The following is an 18,853-nucleotide window of genomic DNA, read 5'->3' on the forward strand; positions in this document are numbered from 1 at the left end:
AAGCAGACGGAAGTGACGTTGTAAACTCGAGCTATATAAGGCTGTGCCACGTGCTAATAAACGCCATTTGCCGTCCACCACATTGGTGTCAGTGAGTCGATGGACCGAGCGGCCTGTGATTGGTCGCCGTGCCGTTCCTGAACCAGGTCGCCACGCCTACCCCAGGCAACAAGTGGTGCCGAAACCCGGGAATCGTCACCTGGATTCGGGTGAACGGCGGCCGGAGCGGCTGGACCAGCCCGGCGGGGGAGGTCAGGGGAGGACGCTCCCAGACCAGGACCAACAAGGAGGATGGAAGCCCTTGTGAAGGTCGTATCCCAAGTATATAAACAGTGGGGGATTGATTGTAAGCTCAAAGATTTTACCCTTGCAGTTGCGAGGCTTTTACAGATTGGGGTCATTGACCAGCCGGTGGATATTCTCCACCCAGAAGTGTGGGATAAATGTACTAAAGCGTTAGCTGAGGAGACGATGTCTTCGGGTTGTGGGAAAAATCTTAAGTCATGGGGAAAAGTCGTACAGGCTTTGCAGAAGGCCATACAGGAGCAGGACACCTGGAGGGCGGCAAGGGACTGTTTGATGGTTACCCCGAAATTGGGAGTCGGGGCAGCCACACAGACTCCGTGCCCCCAGGGCGACGGTAATCCTGCTGAGCCCACGGACTCGCGGGAGGGCGGTACGCCCCCCCAATCCCCGAACCCCATCCCGCTCGCAGAGGGACAAAATCAAACAAAGCCCTTCTGGGGCGAATTAGCCGAGGAGGCCAGGGGTGCCGCAGGGAAATCAGAGTCTGAGGACCCCTGGGCGAGACCACCCCCCTGTGCGCCCCAAGACGGCCCCGACCGGAGAAGGGAAAGGCGGGGCGAAGATGCCCCCGGCGGGAACAGGGAGGAAGCGCTAAAACCTACAGGTGCTCACGGACAAAGGAAGGGGGAGAATGAGAAAGAGGCAAGCGGCAGGGGCGATCGGGGGGAGGAGGGGAGCGCGAGCGGGGGGCGGAAAGCCAATCAGAGCCGTCATCTGCACAAATGCCCTCACAGAGCAAACACCCCCCCGGGCAGAAGGCGAGGTGAGCTAAGGGGGAGGGAATGGCCCGCCCGCAAGGTAAATGGGCGGGGCCAGAGCCCAACTGAAAAGCACTGGAACCCGGAAGTGAGCAGTCAGTCGAGTTCTGACTCCGGGTCAGACACTACCTGGAACGAGTGGCGCGCAATCGATTCAAGTTCAGAGGAGGAGGAAATAGGGGTAGACAGAGTCAAAAGCCACAATATCCCAATTCACAATAAAGAGAAAACGCGAAGGGGAAAAATTCCCCTCACGGATTGGAGAAAAATAAAGATCGCATGCGCCGATTGGGCCCCATCGGCCACGCTAGCGTTCCCGGTCCGGGTGGCGGACGGGGGACAAAGGGTCCACTCGCCAATAAATCCTAAGGATATACAAGCGATTGTTAAAGCAATCGCAGACAAAGGGCTTAATTCTGCCATGGTTTCCACCCTCATAGACGGAGTTTTCGGGGGGGACGACATGCTCCCGTTCGATATAAAACAAGCTTGTAGATTGATCTTTGACGGAGCAGGGATGATTGTTTTTAAACAAGAATGGGAGGACAACTGTACGAAGCAACTAGCCCAAATAACCGGAGCGGACCACCCGCTACACGGCTCCAGCCCGCAGCGGCTAATGGGTACAGACCCTACAATGGTTACCCCCCAGGCGCAAGCTCAAGGCATGCAGGCCCATGAAGTTACGGCAACCACTCGTGCGGCCAGAGAAGCTATTCGTGTAGCCTCTAGAATTGTCGCCAAGCCATCGCCATGGTCCACAATAAAACAAAATGAAAGTGAGAGCTTTACGCAATTCGTAGACCGCCTTCAGGCAGCGGTCGACTCCTCGACCCTGCCCGCGGAAGCGAAAGGCCCGGTCGTTGCAGACTGCTTACGTCAGCAGTGTAATTCGAAAACCAAAGACATTTTACGATCTCTACCACCGGGGTCAACTATCGCAGACATGATTAGGCATGTCGTGAATGAAGAGCATTTAGCCCCGATTCAAGTGGCTGTTCGCACCGCAATAACTGATCTGATGGCATGTTTTAAATGTGGCCAAGCGGGCCACGTTGTGGCAAACTGCCCTCGGTTGGGGGACCCGCCAACAGCGTTCCCCCCACACCAGAACCGATCTAGAGGGCCGTGTTGGTCTTGTGGAAAGAAAGGGCATTTCGCTAAGGAATGTAGAACTAAAATTCAGGGAAACGGGATGGGGAGAGGGCATCTGGGCCGCACACAGCCTTCTCCCACACAGCTCCCGCGGCCCAGTCATACCAACCTTGGGTGGGGCGAGGCGCTTTCGAACCCGTTGCCCCCTCAAGAAGCGACCAGCTTCATGGCCCAACCGATAGTCCAACTGAGTCAGCCCTTATCTCAGGGACAGCAAGGACCACCCCTTGGGGGCGAGACCTTGGGGTGGCCCTGGCAATAAAGTGTGACAACCCACCGGTGGTGTGGGGGATCTGTTCTCTCTATAATATCCCCAATGGCACCACCATTAAGGTCCCCTTTTTGATTGACACCGGAGCAGATGTTACAGTTCTTCCCGAGTCGAGCTGGCCCCCAGGTTGGAAATTGGAAGACGCCCCCATGGTGGGCGGAGTTGGGGGATTAACCCAAGCTCGGAAGAGCGCCCAATTAATAGCAATTACGCTTCACACTGAAAAGGGACCGGAGAAAACCATCAACCTTTTCCCATATGTCATGCCAGGAGTCCCACCACTATTGGGAAGGGACGCCCTAGCCCTACTAAATGCCAGGGTGACAAATTTACCTTAAGGGCCACTGCCGTACACCCATTTCCACCGATCAGACTGACGTGGAAATCGTCCGATCCAGTGTGGGTCGAGCAGTGGCCCCTGTCGAAGCCTCGAATGGATGCTCTTCTCGAGCTAGTCGATCGCGAGCTACAACGAGGTCACATAGAGCCTTCTACTAGCCCATGGAACACCCCAGTTTTTGTAATACCCAAGCGGAACGGTGAGGGGTTTCGCCTCCTCCATGACCTACGTGAAGTAAACAAAAGAATCCAACCAATGGGTCCTGTCCAAACGCTGTTGCCCATGAACTCTATGATACCGGAAGGGCAACCTTGCGCTGTCCTCGATATTAAAGACTGTTTCTTTTCAATACCTCTGCATGAGGAGGATAAGGAACGGTTTGCCTTTTCCGTCGTGTTTCCAAATAGCCAACACCCCAACCTACGCTTCCAGTGGAAAGTGCTGCCACAAGGAATGATTAACTCACCTACTATCTGTCAAATCACAGTGGATCAGGCGTTGGCACCGGTCCGACGCAGCGACCCGACTGCGACTATCATTCAATATATGGATGATATTTTGATCGCCGCGCCATCAGGGAGCCAGGTGGACCAGCTGGTGCTAACGGTTTCAGAGACTCTCAAAACAAGCGGGTTTGAGATCGCGAGCGCAAAAATTAAAAAAGGACCATGTGTTAGCTTTTTGGGAGTGGGGATCACAAGCTCCTACGTGACCCCCCCCCAAATGAAAATCCGTCGAAACATCAAAACGCTTCATGACATACAACAGCTAGTAGGGTCCTTGCAATGGCTCCGCAATATCGTCCTGATCCCTCCAGAAACCATGGCCCCCCTATACGATCTTTTAAAAGGACAGCACCCGTGGGAACCAAAAACTCTAATGCCGGAAGCACTGACTTCTCTTGACTTTATCGAGCGTCAGGTGTCGTCAAGCTCACTCGCCAGATGGAACCCGGCTGTACCACTCGATCTGTACGTGCATTTCACGAAAGGGGGGGGAGTAGGGGCACTGGCCCAGGGCCCCCCTGAAAAAGCTCAACCGATACAATGGGTAGTCCTGGGAAAACCGTCACGTGCATTCTCCCCAGGAGTCGAGTGCCTTGGTAACCTCATCATGAAAGGCAGAAAACTCGCCCTAAGACATCTAGGCATTGAACCTGCCAGAATATACCTACCCTTCCGCAAATGGCTCCCAACGCAATCAGTGGCAATGTCAGAGTATCTAGCTATAGCCCTCATCGGATTTGGTGGGGAAGTCCAGTATGCCACAAGGCCCCCTTGGACTCAATTGCTGGCAATTGTCGATATCGACCTTCCACAGAAGATCATGGACCGGCCCCAGTCGGGACCAACGGTCTTCACAGATGCATCCTCAGCGACCTCAACCGCGGCAGCAGTATGGCAATCGGGAGGAGAATGGCACTGCATTAAAATGACCGATTGTGCGCTTTCAGTCCAACAGCTGGAAGCGGCGGCCGTAGTACTAGCGTGCGGACTGTTTCCAACGGAACATCTCAATATAGTAACTGATTCAATGTTCGTGGCCAAGCTTTGCTTAGCCATGTCAGGGCCCGGTGTGTCAACATCTACAGTAGCTCTAATGCTAGAAGAGGCGCTTTTTTCCCGAAAAGGTACCATATCGGTCATCCACGTCAACAGCCACACCCCAGTTAAAGGGTTTTTCCAAACCGGTAACGACAAAGCCGATGCCGCTGCTAAAGGATTATGGACACTAAGAGATGCCCGCCAACTACACGAATCTCTCCACATTGGAGCTAAAGCGCTAGCAAAGAGATGTGGGATTTCAGCCACTGACGCGAAACACATAGTAGCTACGTGTCCCCACTGCCAAAAAGTACCACTGTGGTCCAGTGGAGTTAACCCCAGAGGTCTCAAAGCCTCCGAGTTGTGGCAGACGGATTTTACGCTCTGTCAGTTGCTGAAATCTCGAGCGTGGCTAGCGGTAACCGTAGACACATATAGCGGGGTGATCGTAGCTACACAACACCTTAAGACCGACTCCAAAGCAACTATCCAACATTGGCTGACAGCCATGGCATGGCTCGGCGTCCCTAATCAAATCAAAACAGACAATGGTCCGAACTTTGTATCTAAGTCAGTCCAAGCATTCGCTCTGAAATGGGGTATTACTCTATTACGTGGCATCCCGTATAATAGCACAGGACAAGCCATAGTAGAACGAGCGAACCAAACTCTGAAATCTAAATTGGAGGTACTAGCAAAAACAGAAGGTTTTACCAACACTGTTCCCTCAGGAGACCAGGCGCGCTTGCTAGCGACTGCGTTATTGGCACTAAACCAGTTCCCCAGAGGAGAGGAGATGAACAGTCCCGCCCAAAAACATTGGGCCACTCGAGCATTAGAAGAAGGCCCGTCGGTCATAGTTAGAAATGAGCTGGGAGACTGGGAACAAGGGTGGAAATTAGTCCTGACAGGCCGAGGGTATGCTGCGGTCAGAAAAGACGGCAGAATTAAATGGTGTCCGCTTAAGTCTATTAAACCGGACCTTCAGAATAAGACTAACGTAATTAATGAAAACTGTGAGTTTCTGTTTACAGGACCGGATCATCGGACACCCCCGTAACCCGTATACCCCAGTGGCAAAAGAAGTTGACAAGCCAGCAGGCGCCCTATCTAGGCCTGGGAGCCCCGCATTGGCAGAAACCAAGCGACGACTGCGATGCCTTTGTGTGATTTTGATTTTAGACCTTGTCACCATAGGACAGGTAAAATCAGGCCACCTTCACCACCAGCCATTTAAATGGTCCTTCCTTCGACTAGAGGACCACCAAGTTATCGCAACCCAAATAACATCAGGTGCGCTACGCTGAAAGAAGAGTGCTGTGTGTATGCGGACCACACCGGAATAGCGAGAGACACTATGGCCAAATTACGAGAGGGATTAGAAAAACGGAAAAAGGAACGAGAGGCACAACAAAACTGGTTTGAATCATGGTTTAACCATTCACCATGGTTAACCACCCTGATATCTACCTTGATAGGGCCGATCGCAATGATCATAATAGCGCTGATCTTTGGACCCTGTATACTAAATAGGCTCGTGTCGTTTGTCAAAAGCCGGCTAGAGAAGGTTAACATTCTGTTAGTAGAACGCCGACAACTGCTTTAAGAATGTGTTTACATTGTGTTACTGCCAATTATCCCCCGTTACCTCAAGTTACGCCCTGTTATTACCAGTTACCCCCTAAGTTCCACCTGTTCACTGTGCCTTATGTTTTTTATTCGAGTTTTCTATTTTTCTATTTTAGCTAGTTTGATTATCCATAGGGAGGGGGGAAATGTAGGTAGTTAGGGTCTGGCGGCCGGAAGATATCGCGCTGTACGGAAAGACAGAGCCCCTCCCCCAATGGCGGTTAGTTGATGATGTAAGCAGACGGAAGTGACGTTGTAAACTCGAGCTATATAAGGCTGTGCCACGTGCTAATAAACGCCATTTGCCGTCCACCACATTGGTGTCAGCGAGTCGATGGACCGAGCGGCCTGTGATTGGTCGCCGTGCCGTTCCTGAACCAGGTCGCCACGCCTACCCCAGGCAACAATGTTGGGGGGGAACTGAGGGATGAGGAGATCCTGGGGCCGGCTTCTAGATAGAGCATCTACAACCAGCTCCTGGAGGGATCCATTTTCTCTGTGTGTCTATACAGGTCTATATTTCCCACTGACGCAGTCTGCCATACAGGCAGCGCACCATACCAGTACCCTCACTGGTATTTTGGTGATGGTCACGGTACTTCCTACTTGAGGCGGCAATTCTATTGAACTAGTACCTCCTTTAATTGTGTATCGTGGCCTGCAACTCCTCATGTTATCTTGTGAGAGACAGCACCACCAGGGTGAGCCATCAGCATAGAAACATGAACAGCTGAGCAAATGGATCTTCATTCCAGGGCAATGGAGCTTCACTTCAGGGGAACCTTGAGAAACTCTGGGATATGGCCAAGAGCAACCTCTAGAAGTTTACAAGGAGAAGCATCCAGTCCTGCACTGAGGGGGAGGAAGGAATAACCAGGTGCATCAGAGCCCGCTGGGACCTAACGTGCTGAGCAGTGATCCTGAGGAGAAGGTGCTGGGAACTGGAGTGGCCCCCCAAAGAAAAGTGTCCCCCTGTGTGCAGCTCCCCATTTTGGAGGAGTGGGGAGGAACTGGAGAGTGCCCAGAGGAGGTCTGCCCAGGTGTGTTTCAGCATATAGTGCACATGCGCTGCGTGGGGAGGCTGAGGAATGTGGGCTTCTTTGCCCCTTTGGCCCCATGGTGGAGAGGCTCTGAGCAGGACAGGGGTTGCTCGAAGGACGGTTTCAGAGATGATGGGGCTTTTCTTCTTCGTGGGAGACCGCATGAGAAAGAAAGAATGCCAGAACTTGTAGCTTGGGAGGTTTAAACAGGAAATGGGAGAAAGAAACGTCACTCCAAGGGCAGTGCTGTGGAAAAGGCGGCCAACCAGAAAGAATGTGGATCAGCCCGTGGCTTTGTGTTTATTAAAGACATATCCCCGAAGGATGGCGAGACTTCAGAAAGCTTAGTGAGTTGCTCAGGCGAGAGCAAGGTGGAGAAGCAGGGGAGATGTCTGCAGCCTGCAGGGACCATGCCCAGGTGTGGAACACAATAGGACAGCTTGCGGTGGTTTCAACAGTGTGGGGCTGTTGAAATGTGAAAAGCCCCCAAGAGATCCAAGGTCTTAATCTCCGTGTCTGTGACTGTTATCTCTGCCACTGATGCCTATAAGGAGTACAAGAGCCTGATGGCCTCCTCGTCCCCACCTGGCAGCCTGGGAGGTGTCCTACTGTCATTCTGCACGTGTCATTGCACCTCCCTTCCCACATCATCCGCATGGAAGAGCAACTTGGAAGACATCATCCTGATTATGGAACAGGTCATCCTGAGTGCCATTATGTGGCACATGAAGAACAACCAGGTGATCAGGCGCAGTCAGCATGGGTTCACGAAAGGCAGGTCGTGCTTGACAACCCTGATCTCCTTCTAAAATAAGGTGACCCGCTGAGTGGATGAGGGAAAGGCTGTGGATGTTGTTTACGTGGAGTTTAGTAAAGCTTTTTGACACAGTTTCCCACAGTGTTCTCCTGGAGAAACTGGCTGCCCATGGCTTGGATGGGCGTACGCTTCGCTGGGTGAAAAACTGCTGGGACAGCCGGGCCCAATGAGTGATGGTGAATGGAGTTCAATCCAGTTGGTGGCCGGTCACGAGTGGTGTTCCCCAGGGCTCAGTACTGGGGCCAATTCTCTTTAAAATCTTTATCAATGATCTGGACAATGGGATCGAGTGCACCCCAAGTAAGTTCACAGATGACACCAAGTTGGGGGTGTGTGTCGACCTGCTCGAGGGTAGGAGGGCGTTGCAGAGGGACCTGGACAGGCTGGATCGATGGTGTGAGGCCAAGGGCATGAGGTTCAACAAGGCCAAGTGCCAGGTCCTGCACTTGGGTCACAACAACCCCATGCATCGCTACAGGCTTGGGGAGGAGTGACTGGAGAGCTGCCTGGCAGGAAAGGACCTGGGGGTTTTTTGGTTGACAGGCATCTGAATATGACCCAGCAGTGTGCCCAGGTGGCCAACAGCATCCTGGCCTCTATCAGGAACAGTGTGGTGAATTGGACCATGGAAGTAATCGTCCCTAGTCACTAGTTCAGGTTGCTCCAAGCTCCTGACCTTGGACACGTCCAGGCATGGGGCATCCGCAACTGCAAGCCATTGCCCCTTGTTCTGCTATTACAGGCCTTGGTAAAAAGTCTCACTCCATCTTTCTTGGCCTATGACCACTGTGATTTCACCTGCAAACACCGTGGAGAGAGCCCAGAGATCTCCCAAGACAGGGTTTGGAGGCCTCAAGCACTTGACCAGTATCTAGAGGCTGAGAGCCCTGGGCTCAGTGGTGTGAAGACTGAGGACGGTATGGGAGGAGCCTGAGCGTGCTGGAAGGGTGCTTTCAGAGCTGGTGGAGCTTTTCTTCCTAGTGGAAAACAGCATGAAACAGTGGAAAACAGAAAGAAATATTGCCACAACGGGCAAGTGGGGAGGTGCAGGCTGGCCACGAGGAGAAAGAAACATCACTCCAAGGGCAGTGCTGTGGTGCAACGCGCCACCCAGAAGGACTCTGGATCAGCCCAAGGCTTTGTGTTTCAAGGAAGAGTCAGGGAGGATGGAGAGATCTCAGCAAAGGAAGGTGGCAGCAAGATGGGGCAGCCAGGTGGAAGACTACAGCCTGCAGGGAAAGAGGCAGAGGTGATGGGACACTGTAGGACAGCCTGTGGTGTAGAAGACACAGGGATGTGGCAAAGCTGAAAGGCCCCTAACAGAGCCAACCTCTTCATGTCTTGGGCTATGGCTGTTGTCTCTGCCACTGATGCCTCTGAGACAACCAGTCCTTCCAGCACTGCGGTCTTGTTGCCTCCTTGTCCACACTCAGGAGCCTGGGAGGTGTCGTACCCTAGTCCTGCCCTTGGCACTGCACATCTCCACATCCCACTGTCCCAGGAAGAGCCCTGAGGAAGGAGTGAGGGACAGGATCTCCCTTCCTGGGGACTGGGGGTCAGGCCTTGGCCCTTTGGGCGATGGAGTCAGGGCTTGGCCCTTTGCACTAATGAAACACATCCAGGTTTACCCAGCATCAGGGTCACCTTCAACTTGCTTTTCCCGACCTGCCATCGCTGCCTCCAGTTTTCTGCTGTAACCAGACCCGGGGGGCAATTCCTCAGTGGTGTCCCTCAGTGGGACCCATCAACAACACAAGAAAATTTGGAGTTTGAACCCAACTTTGACTCCTTGAGAGGTTCCTCCAACTTCCTCGCAGCGTCTGACGTTCACGGACTCGGCCTCGAACCCACCGGAGGGGATCTCTCCAGTTGCTGCCCCCCCAGAGAATCACAGAAGATGCCGAGTTGGAAGGGACCCACAAGGCTCAAGTCCAACTCCCAGCTCCTCACGGAAGCACCTACAACTGAACCATATGACAAAGACCGATGTCCAGATGCTCCTTGACCTCTGGCAGGCTGGGTGCCGGGACCACTCCCCTGGGGAGCCAGCGACTGACCACCCTCTCAGTGAAGAACCTTTGTCTCACATCCAGGCGGAATTTCCCCCGATGCAGCTTCGTTCCATTTCTTCGTGTCCTGCTGCTGGTCACCAGAGAGAGCAGATCAGCACCTCCCCCTCCGCTCGTGTCCACACGCATGTCCATTCACCTCCCCACCTGTCTACACGTGTCCACACACCCCCACAGGCTTCCATGCGTCTCTGCACACGTGTCCACACACCTCCACATGCCTCCACTCCCAACCACACGCCTCCACACGTGTCCACTTGCATGTCCGCACACCCCCACAGGCTTCCACGCGTGTCTGCACGTGTCCACACGCCTCCACATGTGTCCACATGTGTGTCCACATGCCACCACTCCTGTCTCCACACGTGTCCACACACCCACATGGGCTTCCACACATGTCCACATGTGTCCACACACCTCCACACGTGTCCACTCGTGTCCACACACCTCCACACGTGTCCACTCTTGACCACAGGCCTCCACACGTGTCCACACGCGTGTCCACACACCCCCACAGGCTTCCACTCCGTTCTCCACACGTGCCCACACGCATCTACATGTGCCCACACACCTCCAGATGCCTCCACACCCCACTGTGCGTGGCCACACACATGTTCACACACCTCCACATGCCTCAGACCGACCCCCCCACACCATCTTGGTGCCCCCCCCACATCCCCTCCTGTCCCCCGTGGGGCGGCCCCCTCCCCGACCCACCCGTGTCCCCACTGGGGGGGATCTCCGTGTGTCCCCCCCACCTCCTGTCCCCACCCACTAGGGTGTATCCCTGCCTCCCCCCCACGGGTATCTCAGTGTCCCCCGTGTCCCCAGTGGGGGTCCCCGTATTTGTCCCCCCCTCTCCGTGTCCCCCCACAAAAGGGTCTCCCACTGTCCCCCCCCCACGGGTATCTCAGTGCCCCCCGTGTCCCCAGTGGGGGTCCCCGTGTTTGTCCCACCCTCTGCCTGTCCCCCCCAAAAGGGTCTCCCCCTGCCTCCCCCGCCCCGAGTATCTCGGTGCCCACCGTGTTCCCCGCGGGGGGGGGGATGTCCCTGTGCCCCCCCCGAGCCCCCTTGTGTCCCTGCAGGCTGAAGGGGGCTTTTGGGGGGGCCCTGGGGCTGCTGGGGGTCGAGTTCGTCGGGTTCTTCTCAGGGGTCTCCATGTTCCGGCCCGGGCAGAGCCTCTTCTGTATCTTGGGGGGGCCCCAAAACCCGGGGGGGGACACCCTAAAAATGGGGGGGCCCTAAAACTGGGGGGGAGGGGCCTAAAACTGGAGGGGGGGGAGGGGCCTTAAATGGGGCAGGGGGGAGATGCCCTGAAATGGGGGGGGGGACCCAATAAAGCGGGGGAGGCCCTGAAACGGGGGGGGACCCCGAAATGGGACACACACACACACAAAACATGGGGGGTGACCCTGAAACACGGGGGGGGCCTAAAATATGGGGGGGGACGAAACATAAGGGGGGACAGGGCCCAACATAGGAGGGGGGCCAAAAACGGGGGGGGAACCCCAAAAGGTGTGTGCGGGGGTCCGAAATGAGGGGGGGATCCCTGAAATGGGGGGCGAGACATCCCAAAACCGGGGGGCTGCCATCAGGGAGGTTCCTTCCCCCCTCCAAAAGTCACGGGGGGGCCCTGCCAGGCCCGGGGGGAGGCGGGTTTCACCCAATTCCGCCCTGTGGGGGGGGTGCCCGGGGGAGAGGGTCCGCCCCGCCCCCATTTTTGGGGTGATTTTCCCTGACGTGGGGCAGCGCTGGGGGCCCACGTGGCGGCTGCCCTGGGCCTGGCCCTGGCCCTGCTGGAGGACTGGGACGGCGGCTCCTTCTGGCTCCTCTTCGGCCTCTGCAGGTGGGTCGCGGGGGGAGGGGGTCTTTGTTGGGGTGTCCCCCCCCGCTTACACCTGACTGACACCCCCCATTCCCCCCCCCGCCCCGCAGTGTCCCTCCCGCTGTCACCGAGGCGCTGCTGCTGGTCTCCATTCCGGGGTGCAGGAGAAGAGCCCTCTGAGCCCCGGGGTGGGGACTGTCGGTGTCCGTACCCCCCCACCCCCCCCCGAACCCCCCCGAGGGTCCCCAATATGCGCTGATCACCCCCCTTCCCCCCCCCCCCCCCCAACTTCCACCGCCGTGTTGAGAAATTAAAGGGTTTAGCGCGGGAAAGCGCCGGCGCGCCACGGCTTTGGCGCAGAAAGACGGGGCGGTGGCCCCGCTCCTCATGCAAATGAGAGCCGCGGGGCAGGCTGGGAGCGCGCGGGAGAGAGGAAGGAGGGGTTTTTTGGGGATCGGGAGGGGGATGAGGGAAGGAGATGGGGGGAGACGGCGGGGGGCATCAGGGGAGTGCGAGGGGGGCGGAGGGAGGGGGGTAGGGCGGGTCGCCGTTGGGTAGGGGGTGGTGGCGGATGCCCGCCCCCGCGGGGGAGGAGGAGATAGCGTTAGTGTGGTACAGTGGGATTTCTGTTTTGTGGTGAGTATGTGATTGGTGCTGCACGACGGGGTGTGATTACACGTCCATGAAAGGAGTGGGGCTGGGCCAAGCGCGGTAACAAGTCGCCCCCGCGGAGTGTGTGGCTGTCGGTGCGGTGGGGGTCGGGTGTGCGTGGGTGCCGGGAATGGCTGCCTGTGCGTGTAATGGGGCCGTGCGACCGGGGCGTGCACCCTCGGAGGTGTGCAAGAGCCGTGTGTGTGAGGGGGCTGCGGGCACGAGGGACACTCCTTGTGCCCCATACATCCCCCACCCCATGGACATCTGCACTGCCCCATAGGTCCCCCCTTGCCCCATACGCCCCCCCTTGTGCCCTCCACTCTCCGCACTGGGACCCCACTCGCCTGGTCTCTGGTTTCTCCCGTTTCTCCCAGTTTCCCAGTTGGCAGCTCCCAGCCCTGCAACGCTGGGAGTCCCCCGCTTCGCGTCCCCCCCCCCCCCCCGGGGACCCTCCGGTGCCCCCTGGGAATGATCCCCCCACAGCCAACCCCCCTGAAGACGGGAAATCTTGGAATCCTGGAATCATTTGGGTTGGAAAAGATGTTGAAGATCCTCAAAGGAGGATATTTGTGACCGTTCCTCAATAGCTACGGGGCGGGGGGCAGGAGGACGGGGCCCAGTGACAGGACAAGGGGCAACGGGGACAAACCGGGACACGGCAAACAAGGAAAATTTCGCTTGGAGGGAGATGGAGCTTGGGGACACGGTGCCTGGAGAGTGTCCTTCTCCAGAGATATCCCAACCCTGCCTGGAGCGGTCCTGGCCCACCTGCCCCGGGTGACCCTGCTGTGGTGGGGGCTGGATGATGGTCGCTGAAGGAGATGGAGGAGAGGGAATTGGGGGGGTGAGGGCATGGGAAAGGGCCCATGGGAAGGAGGGGGACGTGGGGTTTTGGGGACCTGGGTTTTGGGGATGTGGGGTTTTGGGGACATAGGGTTTGGGGGACGTGGGTTTTTAGGGACGTGGGTTTTAGGGGCAGATTTTGATGGATATGGGGTTTTGGGGACGTGGGGTTTTGGGACATAGATTTTGATGGATGTGGGGTTTTGGGGACGTGGGGGTTTGGGGACATGGAATAGTGATGGATTTGGCAGTTTTGGTCCATGGTTGGCCTCGATGATGTGAAAGGTCCCTTCCGACCTGGGCAATTCTGTGGTTCTCTGGGGCAGAAGAAGCTGTTTCTGCAGCGGCCCCCAGCCAGGCAGGAGTGTGTCTCCCCTCCTCGGCGTTGGCGGGGGCTGGATGATGGTCTCCGAAGGAGGCGGAGGAGAGGGAAGGGTGTGGGTGAGGGCGTGGGAAAGGGGCCACGGGAAGGAGGGGGATGTGGGGTTTGGGGACGTTGGTTTTTGGGGACATGGGCTTTAGGGACATCGATTTGTTATGGATATGGGGTATTGGGGGACATGGGATTTTGAGGGACGTGGGTCTCTGGGGAATCCTCCAATGGTTGGGGCTCTCTTCGGAACCCAGATGCCATTTGTCCTTCCTCTCGTGGCGTGTCGACACTGAGGCTTTTCCCTGGGGAACGCTGGCTCCAAGGTGCCATCCCCGAGCCAGAGGTGGCGGATGGGCAGCCCCGGGGACAGGCGCGGGGCCACCACAGCCCAGGGAGAAGAGCTGCCTCGGGAACTAGCAGGAGAGACCCAGCGAACGCCGGCCCTTCCTGGCCCCCCCCCCTCCAAAAGGAGGGCATTTCCCCCCAGAATGGTGGGGAATTCCCAGGAGAGGTTGTGAGCTCAGCCTCCAGCACCGCGCGGAGCCGAGGGGCGAGTTCCAGCCCGGCTCCCATGGAGCTCTCTCCCAAGGGGGACCCGTGACGAGCCTGCGCCAGCGTTTCCGTCCTGTGCCCCCCATCTCTCCCCGGCCCCCTCCTCTCCCAAGACGGTCTGTCCCAGTTGGCCACTTCCAGCCCCCCCGGGGGCTCCTTGGAGCAGCCTTTTTGGGGCGGTTCCGACCGCAGCCAGCGCCAAACCCCACTCCCGGACATCGGAGGAGCCCCCCGGCGGGGACGGAGCTGGGTCACAAATCCCTGGGGGATTCTCCGGGTTCCCGAGGCTCCTCCCCAACCCGCGATGCCCCAGAGAAGGGGGTGGGCTGGGGGGGGGCGGTTCGGGAAGGCAGGTGGCCAGGCGTGGGGCTCCGAAATGGCCTGGGAACCCCCCAGAGGGCTGAGTCCGTGGGGCAGGAGCCCAGAGGTCCGGGCCGTCCCTCCACGCTCCTCTCCTGCCCCACACCACAGGGAGAGGGGCCACGGAGGGGTGGCCACGCGCAGGCAGACGCGGAGCGAAGCTTTGCTGAAGGAGTTTATTGATGGCGAGAGGGCAACGGTCCGGGGCTCCCGGGGGTCGGGGGGGGCCATCCAGGGATGATCATCTCCTCGTGCCACTTGGGGGGGACGGGACGAGGGCGTCACCGCCAGTTCCAGTCCTGGAAGACAGAGCCCGGCGTGAGACCCCCCCGGTGTGTGCCAGGCCAGGAGAGCGGCCGCGTCCCCCCCGTCTCCCCGCAGAGCCCTGGGGACGGAGAAGGGACCCGGAGCCCCCCACGCACCCAGGGCAGGACCTGGCTCTCCTGAGCCCCCCGGGGCACCCCCAGCCCCTTGCCCGGCGTGGCCTTACCCGGGGACACCCCGAAACCTCCCCAAGCCCCGCCCGGCCCCCGCGGGCATCCTGGGGGGCACCAGAGCCCCCCGCTCGGCCGCGGCGGGGCCCCGGGCAGTCCGTGCAACCCCCCCCGGGTGTGGGGACTGGCAGGGCAGCAGCTGCGTCCCGCTGGCCCGGGACACGCGTCGCCACCATCCCCTCGTCGTCCCGCGGCCCCGGCAGTCCCGGCCCCGAGGGCTCGGGGACCCCCTGGGGCCCAGGACCCTCCGTGGGGCTGGAGCGGCCGGGACGTCACTCACCTAGGCCTCGGCCGCCTCAGCCATGCGTCTCTGGCGCGCCAGCTCCAGCAGCTTCTCAGCCCGGGGGGCCTGGGGAGACGGGGGGGGGTCAGGGAGGCGCTGGGAAAGCCCTGGGGGGGCTGGGGGCAAGTGGGCTCCCAGTGCGGGCATGGAGGGGGAGTGGGCTCCCAGTGCAGGCACTGGGGGGTAGTGGGGCCCCAGTGCAGGTACTGGGGGGGGAGTGGGGTCCCAGTGGAGATACTGGTGGGAGGGGGTGGGTTCCCAGCGCAGGTACTGGGGGGGTGAGTGGGTTCCCAGCGCAGATACTGGGGGGGTGAGTGAGGTCCCAGCGCAGATACTGATGGGAGGGTGTGGGGTCCCAGTGCAGATAGTGGGGGGCGAGTGGGGTCCCAGTGCAGGTACTGGGGGGCAAGTGGGGTCCCAGTGGAGATACTGGTGGGAGGAGGTGGGGTCCCTGTGCAGGTACTGGGGGGGCGAGTAGGGTCCCAGTGCAGACACTGGGAGGGAGTGGGGTCCCAGTGCAGACACTGGAGAGTCGAGTGGGGTCCCAGTGCAGGTACTGGGGCGCACTGGGATGCTCTGGAGCGCGGTGGCCGTGGGAGGGAGGGTCTGGGGGCAGCAGAGCTGGCTGTACCTACCGCAGCCCTCTTCACTCGCCCGAAGTCGATTGCCCCCTGTGGAGAGACCGTGGGGTCGCCCGGGTCACTGGGATGTCCCCAGCCCCGGCGAGCAACGGGGGGACCGAGCGGCCCCCCCAGTTCTGCAGACTGGGCGCCCTCCCAGCCCACCCGCCGCTTACCCCGATGCAGTAACCTCCGCTTGCTTCGAAGGCCTGGGGAGAAAGCACAGCGGGGGCTGGAGGGGACCATGGTGGGGCCGGGGGGGACAACACAGGCTCCCCTCGGCCCCAAGGCTTCCCAGGAAAAGGCCTTCTGCTGCCCCCCAGCACCATCGCTCCCCCAGGTTTCACCTCACACGAGGACCAGGGGTGAGGACGGAGATGAAGGGACCACGGGGAGTTCAGGAGCCCCAGAGAGGACGGGGGCGGGGGGTGGTGGGGATGCAGCGATGGGACGTGGGGGCGGTCGGCAGGACCCCCGAGGGCCGGGGCTGGGGGCTCTGGAGGGCCGGGGGGGCGTGGGACGGACAGGAGAGGGAAGGAACCCAAGCGGAGGGGCCGTGGGGGCTCCGAGGTGGTGGCTGGTGGGGGCAGAGGGGGGAGGAGAGCGGAGGAGCACAACGAGGGGACGGCGTGGGGGGACGGCGGGGTCGGGCAGGGGCTGCAGGGACACCGCTGCCGGGGAAAGGGGGGAAGGCGAAGGGCTGAGGGGGATGAGGGGAAGAAAGACCTCGGCAGCAACGGAGAGGTGGGACACGGAGCGTGTCACCGGGGGGAGATGGCAGCGGGGCCCAAAAGGACGGGACTCGGGGGTGCCAGGGGGGGATGGGACGGATGTGGGGGCGCCGAGATGAGAGGCCAAGCCAAGGGCTTTCGTGTCCCCCGCTGCGGCGGAGCCGGCGTCCCCCAGCCCGGCCCCGGCCCGCGGCCCTGGGGACCCACCTGGGCATCCTCCAGGGTGCAGAGCAGGACGGCGAAGAGCAGGGCCAGGCTGAGCACCGCCACCTTCATCTTCCTCTGCCGTGCGGAGAGTCCCGGCTGCAGCTGGGGAAGGTGAAGGGGCAGATTTATCCCCCCCGGGACTCCTGCTCCTCCCTCCCTGCTCCGAGAGCCCCCGCGGCAAAGCTGGCCTTGGCAGAGACACCGGCCCTGGCCACCAGCCCAGCCCCGGCACAGAGTCACCTCCGTCCTGGCACCGGTCCAGCGTGGGCATGGGGCAGCTGGGCAGGGAAAGGCCCCAGCACCAGGGGGCGGCTGGAAGGGGCGGCCGGAGCCTCCCGACAGCCGGACGCCCGACAGCCGTGACCCACTGCTCCATCATGAGACTGGCCTCCAACAGCCCCTAAAGCCAGAACCCCCCAGCTCCCCGTGTCCCTCACCCCCAGACCCACATCTCCTCACATCTCTCACCCCCAGACCCCCATCTCCCCACGTCCCTCACCCCCAGACCCCCATCTCCCCGTACCCCTCACCCCCAGACCAGCCTTTCCCTCCAGGGCCCCCCAGGGGTGACAGCACCCTCCAACCAGGGCTCTCAGGGCAGAAATACCTCTGCCTCCTCCCCAGCCCCTCGGGTAAAGGGGGGGCTGGAACCGGCCCCTCTTCTTCTGCACCGGGGACCCCGGGAGGAGGGAACGTGGGAGGGGGGAGGACGGCTGGGGGCAGGGGCCACGGGGCCGGCAGGAGACTGGGGCCTTCGGGCACTGGGGGACACTGGTGGGTGCTGGGCGTGGAGAGGGGAAGGCTCGGCATGGGGGACGTGCTGGGGGGCGGCCGTGCCCGGCTCCAGCCCCCCCCGTTCCCCAGGCTCCGTGGGACCCAAACCAGTGCCGTTCCCAGCCATGGCCCCCCCCGGCAGAGGGGACTGGCCCCTGCCCTGGCCCTCGCCCCGCCGCCGCCTGGGGACACCCCGTCCCCCCTCATCCCCGGGGTCCCCCGGGCAGAGCCGGCCCCAAGAGCGGGTCCCAGCGCCCCGGCCCCGGTGTGGCGCTGGCTCCGCTCCCCGCTGGGGCTCGGCCACCGCTCGCCAAAGGCCCTCGTCCCCTCCGGTGTCCTCGGCCTCTGCTGGCCCTGGACGCAGCCGTTCAGAGGGACGCGATGAAGCCTCGGCTCATCCCCGGGCAGCCCCTCGGCGCTGATGGCGGGCACGGAGCCACCCCGGCGAGAGGAGGGACATCTGTCCCGCGGCACCTCTGACACCTGCCTGCGCCCCGTGGCACACAGGGCCCTCCAGCCCCCCCGGGGCTTCCCCAGAGCCCGCTCGGGGGCAGAACGGCAGGGGCGACGGCAGCCGGGGCGCCCTCCAGCCCCCTCAGGAGGGCGGTGCTGGGGGGAGCGGGGAGCAGCGGGTCCTGGGGCGCCCCAGCGCCGCGGTCCCTCCTTCCCCGGGGACAGGCCGGCGCCCAGAGGCGGGGGATCTCCCTTTCCCCCTTCCTTCCCCCTGGCTCCTGCCCCAGCCACAACCGTCAGCGGGAGGTGTCCTGAGGCGCACCCCGGCCTTGGGGGGGGGCTGCCCGCAGCCGAGCGCTGTCTGGGGCAGGGACCGAGGGGTTTTGTCCCCTTGCGAATATGGCCGTGGGTCACTTCTCCTACCCCGTGAAGAGCGCACAGCCCAGGAGCCCTCGGGGCTCTCCTGCGCGGCGGCGCCTGTGCCCCAGGATCTCCCCTGGAGCGGGGACGCTCGCTTGAGGTTCTGCTCCTCGGGGCCGGCAGATTCCTCACCGCAAGAGGCTCTCGGTGGCGTGCTAAACCCTGAAGTCTTGGCTAAGTGACGTAAGGGTTGATGGCGTGGCTATAATCCCTTAGACGTGAACCCTTGGCCAAGCCTGGGGCTCGGATTGGATCCAGCTGCACCTTGACTCCTCTCGGAGAAGGAGTTCGGAAAGCTGGGGGGTCCTTACCGAGCCCCGGGACCCAACGGGAGG

At 60.4% G+C, this 18,853-nt stretch overlaps 1 protein-coding gene and 1 long non-coding RNA gene across 2 annotated transcripts; one reads left to right on the forward strand and one right to left on the reverse strand.

Moving 5' to 3' along the window:
* Nucleotides 1-11,027: 11,027 nt before the first annotated feature.
* On the forward strand, nt 11,028-11,934 carry LOC134509190 (transmembrane protein 107-like; the record flags this gene model as incomplete). Its single annotated transcript, XM_063321673.1, has 3 exons — nt 11,028-11,115; nt 11,679-11,775; nt 11,865-11,934. Coding segments are annotated over 3 exons (255 nt in total), but the record flags the coding sequence as incomplete, so codon positions are not given.
* Nucleotides 11,935-15,309: 3,375 nt separating this feature from the next.
* LOC134509193 (uncharacterized) lies at nt 15,310-16,968 on the reverse strand. The gene is made up of 4 exons (XR_010069253.1): nt 16,872-16,968; nt 16,110-16,142; nt 15,949-15,984; nt 15,310-15,379 (listed from the first exon to the last, which is right to left on the reverse strand). It is a non-coding gene; the product is annotated as an uncharacterized LOC134509193 (long non-coding RNA).
* Nucleotides 16,969-18,853: the final 1,885 nt, after the last annotated feature.

This window comes from Chroicocephalus ridibundus, unplaced genomic scaffold (assembly GCF_963924245.1).
Source record: "Chroicocephalus ridibundus unplaced genomic scaffold, bChrRid1.1 SCAFFOLD_94, whole genome shotgun sequence".
Classification (NCBI taxonomy): domain Eukaryota; kingdom Metazoa; phylum Chordata; class Aves; order Charadriiformes; family Laridae; genus Chroicocephalus; species Chroicocephalus ridibundus.